The 15,602-nt window shown below is 36.1% G+C and overlaps 1 protein-coding gene across 4 annotated transcripts in view; it reads right to left on the reverse strand.

Moving 5' to 3' along the window:
• Positions 1-15,602, reverse strand: part of CBLB (Cbl proto-oncogene B) — a 137,280-nt gene that overhangs the window by 33,593 nt on the left and 88,085 nt on the right. For all 4 annotated transcript variants that reach the window (XM_035315062.1, XM_035315061.1, XM_035315064.1 and 1 more), the window contains 3 exons: positions 13,382-13,513; positions 8,847-9,050; positions 52-237 (listed from right to left, as the gene is read on the reverse strand). In XM_035315062.1, the coding sequence (XP_035170953.1) occupies positions 52-237; positions 8,847-9,050; positions 13,382-13,513 (522 nt within the window). The remainder of the gene's footprint in view (positions 1-51; positions 238-8,846; positions 9,051-13,381; positions 13,514-15,602) is intronic.

Below are 15,602 nucleotides of genomic sequence, written 5' to 3' on the forward strand. Positions count from 1 at the left end.
GAGAATTTCTCAATACCCATAAATACAGAAATAATGGTCAATAAGACTTACTTTTGGTGACCCAGTCGGGCTTGCACATGGTGACCGTGCTACTCCCTTCTGAATGAGGTCCAGACGAGGAGGTACAGGTGGAAGACTAAGATGTGGGATTTGCAGGGGGTCTGGAAGTGGTTTTCTTCTTTGTGCAAGAGGGGAAGATCCCGGGGAAGTCACTGGTGAATTCTGCCTCTCATTGCACTTCAAGAAAGAAGAAGAAAAAATAGAATTTATTTAATGATCAAATATACAATTTTCATTCCATGACTTGGCATTTGGTATTTGAAAAGTACTTCCTAATAGTAATTTATCACAATGGACACCCTCACTACTATTAGCTAATAGTAGCAGAGGTACTCAGCTCTTGATAACTGAAACAAGTCTAAAAGTCATTCTACCTCAAAATCACATTAACTTGTGATTAGAATTCCCATCATTGCCCCACAAAAAGAAACAATCACAAAAATAAAGATAGATTTTATGTCAGTACTGTTACTCTTGATAACCTTTTCATTAATACAGAGTACTTCATTATCAAAATTCTGTGTGTGACTTTTTAAAGCTGGATGCCCATGATACTGTCTGCTAACTGCGAGGCATATTCACATTGTACCTCCACAGAAAAAAAGAAAGCATGTTTTCTGAAAACTCGGGAAAAAAAAAAGCAAAATCATCAGCAAGCCAGTAAATGAAGTGGTTATTTCCTTCCTCATTTATTTGCTGACTTAGAAAAATCATTTTAAGACACTTCAGCTTACCATTTTAAAAAATACTAAGTTAATGATATGCAGACTGAATACCTTCCTCAAGTGACAAATCATGATATTTTTTTTCTTGACTTTTTTTCAAACTCATATGCATAGTGGAAGTTGAGCAGTGTTCTTTTAAGATAGATATTTTAACTATTTAAAAATAAGAAAGTATGCTATAAAACAATGAGAACCAAAGATTTCAACCCGTCAGTCTTGGCTCCACTCATTTTTGCAACCAGTTTTGTAACTGCTCATCTGGGTGAGTTCTAACACACAGTTTATTTTTTTTTGCATAAATAAGTTAAAGGCACATCTGTGAAGCCCCTGCAATTGTATCAGTGTACTGTAAGTAAACCAGGATGTTTATGATGTTCTGCATTTTCCCTGACAGGGTAGCTGGAAGACATTCACTGCAGGCATCGGACTCCGGTCATCTGTGCACTGAGGCATTCTGGTATTCTCACTATGTATCTGGCTTATAGAGACCGCTGTCTTCTTACAGAAAGCACATAAAATTGCTCACAAAAATGCACCCATCTCTAAGCTAAATCACTTTGATCAAAACTTTTCCCTTCTGATCATAAGCTTCTTATCACCAACACTGTACAACCCATACTGATGACAGGGATGGCACTAGGCAGTTCTTAAACAAGGTAAAAAAAAAGTCATCATTATCTTTCTTTACATATACTGACTATATAAAATAATCTGACAACTTCATAAATTCAAAAGCAGATCCAGGAAAAGGATCTAGTATCCTAATTCCTTACTCAACGTGCTGTGTACTACATCTTGGTGTAATATGCTATTCTAAACAAAATTGGGATTACTGCCAGATTTCCATCAGAAGCAGAAGCCATCACGGTATTACTGGATAACATAGTGAGAAAAAAAAAATGAGAGGGAGGAGTGAAGAGGTGTTGAAGAGCTAGAAGGCTGAGGTTCAATTCCATTTTCAGAATGATTTTTTGGTGACACTACAGTCTTACCATTTGGTCTAAAGGTATAAGGTCAGTGTTGCAACTAAACATTCAATTTCAAGAGACAGAGCAATTTAAAATTCATGCTCTTTACGGCTACCAGAAACTTCCAAGCTTCTCTTCGGTGAAGAAGTAGTCACAATGTTCATATTAAACACTTGAATACAGCACTTAATTTGTCTCTGTTTCCTTTAATTGGTGAATGCCCCTGACCTTGACTGGAAGGCCACGAGGGTGAACACATGACTGACAGTGAGATGCTCAGCCTCACTGAACACTGTGAAAAGGGAACTAGTGGAATAACTAAGCTAGATACATGTCTCACAAGCATGCCTAATCAACCAGAATTACAAATTGGCTATAAACTGAATGTCAATTCATTTTCCTTAACAGAAAGCATCCATCAGTTAAGTAGCACAATAAACACTGTGTCGCTGAATAGCATTAGTTCTCGAAGTTCAGTTACACCTCCACCAAGCATTCCTAAAAGCCAAGAGCCATGTAATATAATATATTCAATCCTTTGGCTTCAGCATCAGACAGAACGTGAATTTATTTCCCAAATCATTTGAAATAGAACCAAATAAGCAGGTCTCACGTCTCCAAAAAGATACAATTATTTAACATAAAAGGAAGTGCCGTAGCGAGTCTCTACATTTACGGTGTTGCGTAACTTATTGTGCCTTAGTCAGCTGGGAATTGCTGCAGAAGAACTAAAACAATCTTAAAATGTAATACGAGTTGGAAACAAAGAATAAGTAAACAGTAAATACTGAAAACAGAGCACAGGACTGCTAAACTTTGTTTGGAATTTCAGGGGTTCTTCAGGGGTTCAAGTTGCTGTGTGATCATAACTTGACTAACTTAACTCCCAGTGAGAGCAACCTAACAAAGTCTCATCTGTCACACTGCATGTAGTTATGCGAACCCACAGCTAAAAGAACAAAATTTTACTGATAGCATTTTAAGAATATCCACCACTGTTTCTCTGCTACAACTTTCTCTTACGCAGTTCTGCTCTAAGGAATCAATGGGGAAAATGATACGCACTTGCCTCAAAGAGCCAGCCCAGCCTGCCAGTCTCACGTGTTTTTCCAAATGACAACAGTGCAGCTCCAGCAGAGACAGAAACACATTTAAAACCTACGGGGGCTGATGTTCTTCTGAGATTTATGGAGACAAGTAGCTGAATGACACGCTTAATATATAACAGCAAATTAGAAGGAATAGAGCGATATGCAAATTCATTTAACATTCAAAATCGTTAAAAGTTGTCACGTTGTTAACTCTGTTGAAACAGGAGATTCATCTATGTGATAAACTTTCTGTTCCATATTTATTTGGTATTTAGTTACTTCTACCCACCATATTGCACGGATGGTAAATCACAATTGCCAAAATGAAAAGGAAGTTTTTCAAAACATTAACTGGGCGAAAGGCCTTCAATTTAAGCTTACATCAATCCCTTGTTTCAGAGGAGCAAAATAATCTTTAAGTCCCCTGAACTACCACTGCCTACTGGTGCAAGGGAAATGATGTTGGCCAACAAGCTAATAACTTAAGAGTCACATGAAGAAAGAGAGAGAGAGGGAGAAAGAAAATAGCTGATAAAAATAACAGCTACTCTGCCCTACAAGGAACTGCTGTAACTGCTTAGTAACTGCTTAGGGGTGCTGAAGTAGGAGAGAATGCTTTGCTGGGAGAAACTAAAAATTACAATTCCTTGTTTAGATATATGCTTACTAACAATAAATCAAACAAATAATATCCCCCAGAAACAAACAGATCTTTGTCAACGTTCAGCATCAGATTTCCTTCATATTCCCGTTATTAAAAAAAAAATAAAAAAAAAATTATGTCCTTCACCCAACCTGCCTAGCTGCATCATTGCTTGATGTTCATTGACAGCTTGGCCAAGAAGATAGCTCTGTTTCATGCAGATGCTGTGGCATCAGTAGAGGTATATAATAACTGCATCTGTTAGCACAGAATACAACCTCTCTCAACAACAACAAACCAAACAAAAACAACAACAGCAAAAACACTCCCTAAGCAGAAAATATTTAAAATAGTCCTCGTCGCCTACTGGAGATTTCTGTGCATTTCTGTTCAGTGGAAGTAAAGGAGCAAAGAGTAGCACAGTGAGAAGAAGATAAAACAAGCAAGCAATTAAGACACAAACTAATACAAATGAACTGGCAGTGACAGAAGACAGACATTCAGCACACAAAGGGGCTCTGCTGCAACACAGACCTGTGCAATAAAGACGTAATTAAGGAAAAGAACACAGACTCCTTTCTAAGGACATGGATTTCATCTGGTTGGCATGACTGCTGCCAAGGGACAAGCAGCTGTGACTTATTTCACTATTGGGCTGCAGAATGGTGCACGGTTGCATCATTCAATCAGATGAATCTATTACTGGGGAGTACTGGTATCAGTTTGCACCCAGTGCAAACAGTTATGAATTTAAGCCTCTTCTGACATTGATTACAATTTCTAGTGAAGCCTTGTCTAATGGAATTATTAACAGTTAGGCAGGCTAATGAATCTAGAGTTTTAGTTTCAAACATCTTTCTGCCAGAGTGGCACATGCTCAAAGTATGCTCAACACAGCCCTACCAAGTGCCTGACTCAGGAATATTATTCTGATTGGTAGTGTGCTGCTGAACTCACTCACTAATTTACAGATTGCATAATGAGACATCTGAGAAGGTCCAATCAGTTGTATACCAAAAATTGACTTTTCATTTTTCACGTCGTCCCCTAAAGCTTCTTTATTTATAATCGGATGAGAGTAACTCACATTTCTGTTACTTCTCATTAGGACAAGTTGTGACCTAGGTAGATTAGTATAATCAGGATTTGAACATTTGTATGAGGATATAAAGTTACATCACTTGACACTGATGGCTGTAAACAAGTTTTACATAGATAGGCTTGTTCTTTATTTGATCTCTCCTATGCTGACCCAACAAAATGCATGGGAAGCAGGGAGATGGAGTTAAAGCTGTGAGAAGTCAGCACCACATTGATTGCCCAAGGGAATTGGTAAGAAATATTTTAATGAAGGGAGGCACACTGCCCCCCAGCATTTATTCCTCTTTCAAATACTATGAAGTAAGCAGGTAAGGACTATCTTGTTGTGTGGTGTGAGTTTACTAAGTTCCTATAAAAGATTCAGGCTGGGATGAAAAGTTTCTTCACTGAGAGGGTGGTCGGGCACTGGGACAGTCTGCCCAGGGCAGTGGTAATGGCACCAAGCTTGATGGAGTTCAAGAAGCATTTGGACAACTATCTCAGACACATGGTCTGATTTTTGGGTGTTTTTTGGGGGACCCAAGAGTTGGACTCAATGATCCTTAGGGGTCCCTTCCAGCTTGGGATATTCCATGATGCTATGAATTCACGTGTATGTATGGGTTAAGAGCGTACAGCTGAAGGGAAAGTCTAGATACATAGTTGAAGTCCTTTTTTTTTTTTTTTTTTTTTAAGTCAAAACATTATTATTTAATACGTGCCCTTCTTTTTCCTTCTCAGAACAATCATTACCCACAAAAAATAACTTAATAATATGGAAATGCAGGGGGGAAAGGGTGTCAAAACAGTCATTTCCCATATTTTGAGAGCCAAGCCATGATTTGTTAAGTCTGAACTTCTTACTCTGTAAGAAGCATAGTAATGACCAACAGTGGTTTTCTGCTTTGACAACTTCTTTTTTAAGTAATGGTCTGAATCAAAGTCAATTTTTGGGACGCTCAGACAGCTAGGAAATTAACTCCAGGGAAGCTGGCAACTTCCCAGACAAGGTAACTTCAACTAGTTTTAGACGAAATTGCTCTTAGAGAATGTTAATTTACCTTAAGCTGTTGAAAACCTCAGTCTCCTATACTGCTAGGGCCTTCCTCTTTGTTTTTATGTAGTATATCAATGTGTTATTTGGATCAAATAATTATCATTTATAAATTCAAAATTATTATCTCTTAACAAGGACTTCTACACTACGTCAGGTCTTGTACAAAGTAAAGTGGCAAATAATTAATGCTTAGTTTATCGAACATTTGAATATTTTTGTTTATGGAAAAATAAAAATAGTCTGACATGTAAATGCCCTGTTTAAAACTAGAAACACCATTTTAAAACGTTTATCTGAACATTTTTCAAATGTGCAAAAATCTGCACATTTTTGATGTGTGTTTCCTAGCAGTGAGGCTAGCAAGCTTTGTTAGGAAAAATGGTATGGAACTGAGAAAAAGAACACTTCAAGCAATAACTGCATTAGCTAATCTGATACCAACGTGTTGGAAATTTCTCAGTGATGAGACAATTAGCAGAGGTTTTGGCACCACTCTTTGTCTTTGTTTCATAACGAATTATCTGAAGACAATTTGGAAATTAAAAAAATAAGCTGCTTGATGAGGCAGATAAACAGACTAATTGCAGTGGATTTCCTTGAAGCCTCTGATACAGCTGATCTGCTACTGTGTACACCTAGCAAGAATGATTCATTTTTCTTAAAGTAGATACATTTACTCATTCCATTAAAGAATAGATATGTAGCTTTGTGATTACTTTTTTCCTTAAAGCAGTTTCAAGTCTGAGGTCCCCCAGGGATTTAATTCAGACACCCCTTATTGTTTATGAGTATGCTTCAGAGATAGTGATAACCTAACTGCAGAGCTGGTAGTTTTGTGATATCCGACTTGTATTCATAATTCGTAGAGGTAGAGCAGGTGATAAAGTTATAATCTTCTGTACACATTAATGACAATTCCAAAAAGTAGTATTTTTTTCGCTTTTCAGTTTGTCAAAAGAGCTCACTTATAAAAACCCAGATAGGCCCTTTAATCAGTGAGGGACATGACTGTGCATGCTTCCGTAAGGCAGGCTAAAATGAGCTTACTGCAACTACATTTTGCATTGTGAATATTTCCAAGTCAACATCTCTAAGGCAGCAAAAATTAGTAGTAACAGTTTAGAAACATTTTACAATGCTCCTCCTTTGAGACTTTCAAGACAATAAGGATTTGCAGATCTCTGCAATACACCTTGAAGCCCTACAGTCATTTTCAGCAGAGAGCTCATGTCCCTGGAACTCTCATCATCTATCAGGTTTAATATGGCGACTTGTTATTAGCCAGATATGCTGCAACAAGGTTTTCTCAGCAATACCACGTGGTCTAGCAAGGTGATTTGAGACCAAATCAGCCCATTTGATTTTCAAAGGTTAACAGCTTTACGTTGAGAGAACATATGACAATCGTTGAATTAAAATAAGAATCGACCTATATGTTCACTGGGATTACAAAGTAACAACAGCATTAAGTTGGCTACAAGAACTAAATGATTACCTTTGTCCTCTCATCTCCATTGTTTCAACAAATCAAATGACTCTGCAACACAGCCATTTTGCAGTACCATGTTCATATTTACAGCATCAACAAGAAATAAAAGAAAAATTCAAAAAGGGTAAAATCTGACAAAATGTCACAGAGGAAAAAGGAATTTCTCCTATCAGGCTCTGAGGAAATACTTTGACAAGAATAAAAAATGATGATTAAAAGAAATAGACAAAGCTGAAGAAGGCATTACTTACAAAAAACGTATATAAATAATGGCATTTCACATTTGGTGGTGAGGTTGAAAGTATAACTGTGCTTTGGTAAGAGGTTTAAGACAACAGCAGCTGAAAATCACCAGATGACTTGATAATTCTAGATTTTCAAGTAAGGACTTAAAAAAAGCTATCGGAGTGGAAAACAGTGTTCCTAAACTTCAGGGATAATTATTAGGTTTCTTCCACTGAACAACAAAACTAATGACAAAAATAGCAAGAACTGAAGTAGTCACGCAGTTGGTAGATACTGCGAACAAGACTTCTTATATTAAAGCCTACTGTGCCTTCTTTTATTGATAAAAGCATAATGCGTTTTTGTCTTATTGTGGAAGTGATAGTTTTATAAAAGTCCATCAATTCAAGGCTATCTCACGAAGGTCTGGCTGCAGACTGCAATTTAAGTCCAGGCAGGAGGATAAACTGTTCCAAGAGTAGGCCATGTTGTATTAAATACACAACACAAGAATGATTCGTATGACTTAAGAGGTTAGCAAGGATATCAGACTTATGTATATTAACTGACAGATACTCTCAGATATGAGGGTAAAACACTTTTTTTTTTTTTTAATAACAAATACAATGATAAGGAAATTGAAGAGTAAGGTGTTACAGAATTAATTTCAAGTCAACTATTCAATCTAGATGACCTTAGTAAAAGGTAAAATATAGAAAATGCACTGTAGAATTCAGTGTTGCATGTCCCATGACAGTATTATTGAAACCTAAAATGTAGTGGTGAACTCTGAAAACAATCAACAAAGTACAATTTTGTTGATGAAAGTGCTTATTTATCAGTGATTAAATCTGCAACCAAATACCTAAAGATCCCAGAACAGAATATAGAGCACTTTGAGAACAAAAGCATTCCAAAACACAATATTGCTATGAATAATTTCAGATACATTTTTACCTCTAAAAATACCGAGTACTAAAATGGATTTTATGTTACAGAAAAAAATATAGATAACTTACACGAGGTGTGATGAAAAAGGCATTTGTGTGCAGTATGATTTGGGTTCCAAATCACCTTTACAAAGCACTAATATTTATTACCAATCAAGAAATTCATGTTTAATTCTAAAATGTTTGGTGCATGTGTATACAAGTACACAAGTGCATAAAACTGGTAACAGATTTATATGCATAAAATTTTGCGTTATTTGAGGGACTTGTCCATAAAGCATATTTTGGTTAAGAGACATTTAGTGCAAACTCATGCTTCTGTCATTTTAAACAGAGGTAACTCTGCTCACGTCAGCTGAGAATCTCAATTTTTTTCTCTTATCCAGTGTCAGTTTTCTTGCTGCAATATCAAAGCATTCTGCTTTTTCAGCCTGAGAACTTTTCAGTAAGTTGCTGAAACCTTCAGCATGAAATGCAGCCTATCATTGTTTACAGTCATACGCAGCTTCATTTACAAACATACAGCTTTATCTGTTGTACAGTATTTGAAATTTTTACCTTTCGGACTGAAGCCAAGCGATTCATCATTAAAGACTCTTCCCTATCATCATCGTCATCTAAGTCCAGCATGGGCATACTAAAGCTATCAATAATACTGCAACACCTGGAGTTTTCATCCCTTGGATCAAAGGGATCCACAATGATTGGTTCAGTTCCTTTGATTTCACAGCGGCAAAAAGGACAACCTTGGCCATCAGATTCCTACAGCAAGACAAAAAATACAAACATATATTATTAAAAATAAAAACAGAAGTACTTTTAAAAGTACATAAAATATAAGGTCACTATCTCTATCTTTCTGTATAAAAACGCCCTTTCCAGTGTCTCTAAGAGCTTGTAAAGAAACACTGGAGTAATCAGGAAAGAGTTCCATAGATATTTCACTATAGTAAATAGTAAAATGACTATTTTTAAAACTGTATTTTTAAAGCTGTCTGTCATCCACAGGTTAAGCTCAATTTAAAAACAACTAATCAAAAAGTAACAGCTACCTCTAAAGAGCATCAAAAATTGTAACTGTCTCAGTATTACAGATCAGGAAATAACACCTTGCCTCTTAGGATCATAATTTTCACATTTCTTCAGAGGAAAGAAGGTGAGGTGTGTAGACAAGGATAATGCATTCTATTATATATGTTCTATATTAAATATGAAAATATTTGATTTTCATTTTAAGTTAGAAAATGCAAAAGAGCTTTAGATCATGCAGTTCATATTCTCTGAAGAAACTATATATAGCCCATCATGGCTGCAACATTTCCACCATTTGGCAACATACATTCAGAACATTTAAAGCTAAAAACATTTTTTGACATGTGTTAAGTAACAAAACAGGTCTTAATTACATTTTCAATAAATGATGTGAAACAAGAAACTATATTCACATAGGATTTAAGAGAAGCCTAGACATGTCACTAAGGGACATGTTTTAGTGATTGGATATAGCAGGTCAAATTGATGGTTGGACTTGATGATCTTGGAGGTCTTTTCCAATATTGATGATTCATTCTATAATTTTATGTTATCAGAAACAAGAATTACTTAAATTTTAATTTCTAAGTGGCATAATGTGTGGAATGATTTTCAACCAGCTATGCTTCTATTCCTTTTATTCAAGAATGATTTTGTTTTCATCAGAAGTAATCAGAAGACCTTTAAATTATATTTCAGAGCGCTAACGACTGAGACAACAAAAAAGATCATAGAGAAGCACCTATATTTTTTTCCTATCTAAAAGCACAATGTTGATTTGAACTATAAAACACACACACAAAAACACAGAAAACAGAAACAAACAAAAAACTCACAGCAACACATTCAAAAAGACCCCGAGGCTCTGAGAGATCAAAATAATTCAATCTGAATTCAGAAGTCATGTTGCATCATATTTGGAATCAGGTAGTCAGGTGGCTTGGAACTAGATGATCTTTAAGGTCCTTACTAACCTAAACCATTCTATAATGAACACAAAATTTAAACTACCTACCAAATGTCTAAAGCAAATTGTTCTGAAACGTCATCAAGCAAGCACAGCTTTTTGATTTCTCAAAAGGCAACTTTAGTTTTTTTCTACCATTATTTTCTTCTTGATGCTTGACAAGAACACTTGACAGCTTCTACTAAACTGACAGGTGTTTCTATAGTTTTGTGGAAGAACTGTATCCCAAGGCCAGATTAGTATGAATGATGTCTCATGACAACAATCATGTCCATTTCCAGGGTTAGTACTGAATTTGCTTTGTATGTAAAGAATAAGTAATCTACTTTTAACAGTCTTGCATCCTCATTACAAAGAGCCAGTCAACATCACTTACAATTACCTCAAAGCATGCATCCAAGTTTTATGGACCTACTGAAGTAATCACTTCCAAGTGAACAGAAGTCTTGCCTTACTCGTACAAATTTTACAGGCTCATTTTCTAAAGCAGCCTTAAAGACAAGGCAGAGACTTCCATTTGCAAGGCTGTCTTATATCTGTGTTGTCAAATAGTTCTGTACTAGCAGTTTCCCTCCTTTTTCTTCAAAGGCATCACTAAAACATACAGAATATCCAATAACAGCAGACTCGCATTCAAAAGAATGAATACAAAGAAGAAATTAAAACTGAGAGTTGAGATCTCTGTATGAATGCATACATCTCTGTCCATACCACTAGAAAGATCATACAGATTATTTAGAACACTGAGAAATCGGTTATTGTGAACATTACATGGCAGCATACATGCCTATATGTTTTCAGAATCGAGTCCAAATCTGTAGTTTTTAGAGAACATATTTCTTTGTAAGAAAATTAATTTTATTCTTGTTGCATAATACAGAAGGAAGATTGTTAAAACACCTCTCATTTGAGAAACTGATCTCCATGAAGATGAACAACTGAATCATCCTTGGTATTCTATGCAGATCTGATGCTGCTTACCAATTTATTAAATAACACACTTTTTCTGCTTAGTGAAAACATCTGTATTGGACCTCTGAGGCACATCTAATGAGTCATTATGCTGGCAATTAAACACTAGCCCAGAAGCTTGCAACAGCTGATGCTGTTACAGCGCAATATTTCTTCATTGTCTCACTAATTATATGGAAGTTAAATTTGTAATGAAATCTTAAATGTACCTGGCCAATTACAGCTGGTTGCAATGTTCTGATGAAGCTTGATATTTTCAAAAACGTCTTTTCTCTAAGCCTAAAATGCTTTATTGCCTTCTTCCCGAATCCCCAGCCACCGGCCAAAGTACCAAGGACATTAGATTGAGTCTCCAGAATTGGAGTACATCACTGACTCAACACTAGAACATGCTGCTACCATATGAGACACCCAGCATTCAAAAGTACAAGGATTTTCAATTATTTTCTACCAAGAAGGTAAGCAAACAAACAAACAAACAACAAAAACCTAAGAGCTAAAGATCTCGGAATTTCTGATTATTATTTTTTTCTTAACTCAAAGATTAACATAGTCAGACCTCTAGGTTTGTCATTCAGATTGAAACTGGTAAGAACAGCAAAAAAGGTACTCCTGAAACAAGAAATATTGCTCCAACTCGTCAGTTGCTTAGAAATGAAGCAAATATTCTTATCTAGGTATTTCTAAAACATCATTTTATCAGAATTTCTCATCTTCTAGGAATAGGAAATTGAAGGGTTTGTGTTTGGAGCATCAGACCTAAATTTCAGAAGGAAGAAGATATTGGAAATTTGGAATCATTTTCAGCCAGCTTTATTGCTGATGGAGGAAAAGCCCAAAAGATACTTCTGATTCATTATGTTGGCTTGCCAATGATAATTCCTTAATTAGGAATCTGAAAAAAAAATAGGTCTATAGTACTTGGGGCCACGTCACAAACATGAGAATGAAAATTATGAATTGAGAGAAAATGATTTTAAATCAGGTCAAAAATGTACTAAAGCAATGGTTTTTGTTTACTCTTAGAATCACAGAATCATAAAGGTTGGAAAAGACCTCCAAGACCATCTGATCCAGTTGTCCCCCTACCATCAATATCACCCACTAAACCATGTCCCTAAGCACCTCATCCAATCTTTCCTTAAACATCCCCAGGGATAGTGACTCTATCACCTCCCCAGACAACCTGTTAAACCTCTTCTCACTACACTTGTATCCAAAGAGCCATGTCTAACCATGACAGAACGCTGCCTGCGAATGGGATTACACATACTTCTCTCCATGAACTAGAGGTACAAAAGAAGGTTGCATGGAATGGAGGTAGAACAGACTGAGAAGCACCTATTAGGGAAAGTCTGAAGCTACAAAGAGGAACGACCTCTGATTTTGTTCTTAGTTTCCAAGTCAAATGTTTAACTGCACTGAACTAAAGGTACCAGTCCTCCTTTTTCCCCACAGACTGGTATGTTCATGAACAAGATGGACAGAAGACCACAACCTGCGTTACCAGGAAGTCTTTGTTTTTTCTGGGATATTCTGTGAGTGACATTGAGATCACAGTTTCTCTTCACTCCATCTCTTATCCCAACAACCATCTAAATCTAGGTGGGTTAGCAATATACATGTTATCAAAATGAAACATGGGAACCGCAAGCTTATTTTTAAAAGGCCACTGCATGATTTGTATGACAGATTAATTCCTTCTCCCACAGAAGGCATTCTGTCTCCTTATAAAACCCTGTCTGGTCAGTTATCCATTCTCAGCTGTTACTTGTCCACTTATTCCATTTGAACACATCCTGAAGTGATCTGTGTGGCTGAATTGGCACCAGGAGCCCAGCTTTCGCTGAGTAGATACTGTGCTTTGGAAATAGTTCCCAATTAGCAGGAGTCAGCAAATGGTCTTGGCAAACATTACAAGTCTAGATTTTAATGACTCCTGTGGAACTTTGTTTTTCATGGATTTTAGTCCACAAAATTAAAAAGCATATAATTTTATGTAGACATGCACTTGAACTCTCTTACTGAGTACCTGGAAAGGTAAAACAGAGTACCTCTATTGTAAACAGGGATTTAACTGAGAAATCCATACTCTTCTCTACTAACTGAACTATCAGTGTACCTGCCATGCTGTAAGACAAGAAGTGCACATGAGGTGCCCACAAGGCTCAATCTTCACATCCTTGTCATTCTCTGCGCAGATTTTACATAGCTGAAAAGTGGAACCCATTTCACAGTACAATTCATACTGCTCCTGTAATAAAACAAAGACTAGTTATTTCTTTATTGTAATTTGTTCATAAAAAATATACTTAATCAGCACAAGTACCAAAAATTCATCAGAATCCCCTGTTTTTCAATCCACTGTATTTATTAGTCAAGGAATTTATTGATATTGATCTACTTAAAAGCCACACCAAGGTTATCCAAACAGCTTACTCTTTCACTTCTTCAAACCTAAGATATGGTAATATATCAAATTATTATTAATTCATTATATATATATATATATAATATTTAAATAAACATATAAATATATAAAAATTACCATAAAAATATATGGTAAAAAAAAAAAATAATGAATCCGTGCCTATTAGGTTTTCTACAGAATTATCACATGTAAGTACTATATTAATGAAAGGCATCCATCCTGCTTTTCCTTGGTTGCAGTAAGAGAAAGATCATGAAAACATAGTAAGGGAGAAATTAAGTGCTGAATGGGAACGGAATGGAGATTTCCTGTTCCAAGTATGAGTTTAGGGCTAATAAAATGTACTGGATTGAGAACTGACAAACGAGGGATTTCTACCTACAGCTTGGATATAGTATGGTCCACTGAAATAAATAACCCTTGTGAAGAAGTATGGTACGAATATCCCCTCAAGGTGGCGTTGCAACTGCCATGCAGATCATTCAGCACTTTGTATCCTTACAAGACTGACTGTAAGATACAAGAACTCCTTCAGCTGGAATAAATAATAGATAAAACTCAAGGCTAGAACAGCTTTCTAGATTTTAGAAGTGTATTGTTGGGGAACTGGTAATCAAACATTTCTAATGAAGATTTTTGAGTCGTGGAAAAACAAATTTTGAAAGGCTGAAGTAAGAAAAATCCACATCACTGGAAAATAAGCAGTTAATGCCCAGTAAAGGGAGTGGAGAAGAGGCTAGGCAAAAGGTAAAGCAATAGATTGTAGCTATAGTCGGTATGCACTAAAGATGCTTACGGCGGAGCTCTTGCAAAGAATCCAGCTGCAGCAGTCTGGCCCTGGAGCCAGTTTTATTGTATCTTTTAATAGTTTAAGCAGTTCTTAGTGGCAGTGTTAATCTACTGCAGTTAAGATATTGTTTAAGGCAACATTCACATATTTCAGATTCTCTTGAACTACCATCTGCATTAAGTAATGATTTCTTCATAACTACAAGTTCAGAATCAACTGGATTCATTTAGTGTATTCAAAATACAAGATGACTTGCTTGGGGAGAACAGGATTTATCACTGAGAATGTCTAAGCTACTTTTCCTTTAAGAAAACAATAAGGAAACAAGGCTATAAAAATCTTTTTGTGCAACACATCTGCTATCTCTGTACTACTCTTTCCTTACTATTCTAAGTCTGGATTGAAAAGAGGGAAGTCAGACTGGTAGACATGCTCATGTTTTCTTTCAGCAATTGTTTTAGGAATTCTCTTAATTAGGAGATATATTTTCGTTATGGTATTGCTTGGAATACCATAGATGGCAACAAATACTTTTCTAAAATATTTCTGGAGGTGGGATGCACAATTACAGCAGATTCAGTAGGTCACCCACTCTGCTCTGAAGAAATGGAAGACCATCTGAAACAGTATGGCTTTAAAGAGTTGTATCTAGTCTGATTGCTCTCCTTGAACATATCAAGTCTTCTGGATGTTTCTGTCCGGAGAAATGCTCTGCACTGTATACCTATACCTACTAGTATTAGTTTCAGCACCATTTTTAATTAAGCCTACGTCTTGTGGTAATTCTTATTCTTTGAATATCAAATATCTGCACATTAGTATATTACATCATCACTTAACAAGACTACAAAAACATCTAGATATTCTCATGTCTGGAAAGTGAGCCCCTTCAGGCACTTACTTATACCTGTTGCTTTTCCCTGAACTCTCTTTTAAATTGCACAATAGACAGAGACAAAACAAGACAGACCATGGAACTGGTATTTTTGTGACAAATGAACGATATTTTTCCTCTGGGATCTGTCAGCATAATGTAGTATTCCTACTCAGGCTTAAAAACTATCACCTGATCTTGATTTCATTTCTGTAATCTCATCTAATATAAGCAGGAAACTCTAAGCT

This window comes from Oxyura jamaicensis, chromosome 1 (genome assembly GCF_011077185.1).
Source record: "Oxyura jamaicensis isolate SHBP4307 breed ruddy duck chromosome 1, BPBGC_Ojam_1.0, whole genome shotgun sequence".
Lineage (NCBI taxonomy): Eukaryota > Metazoa > Chordata > Aves > Anseriformes > Anatidae > Oxyura > Oxyura jamaicensis.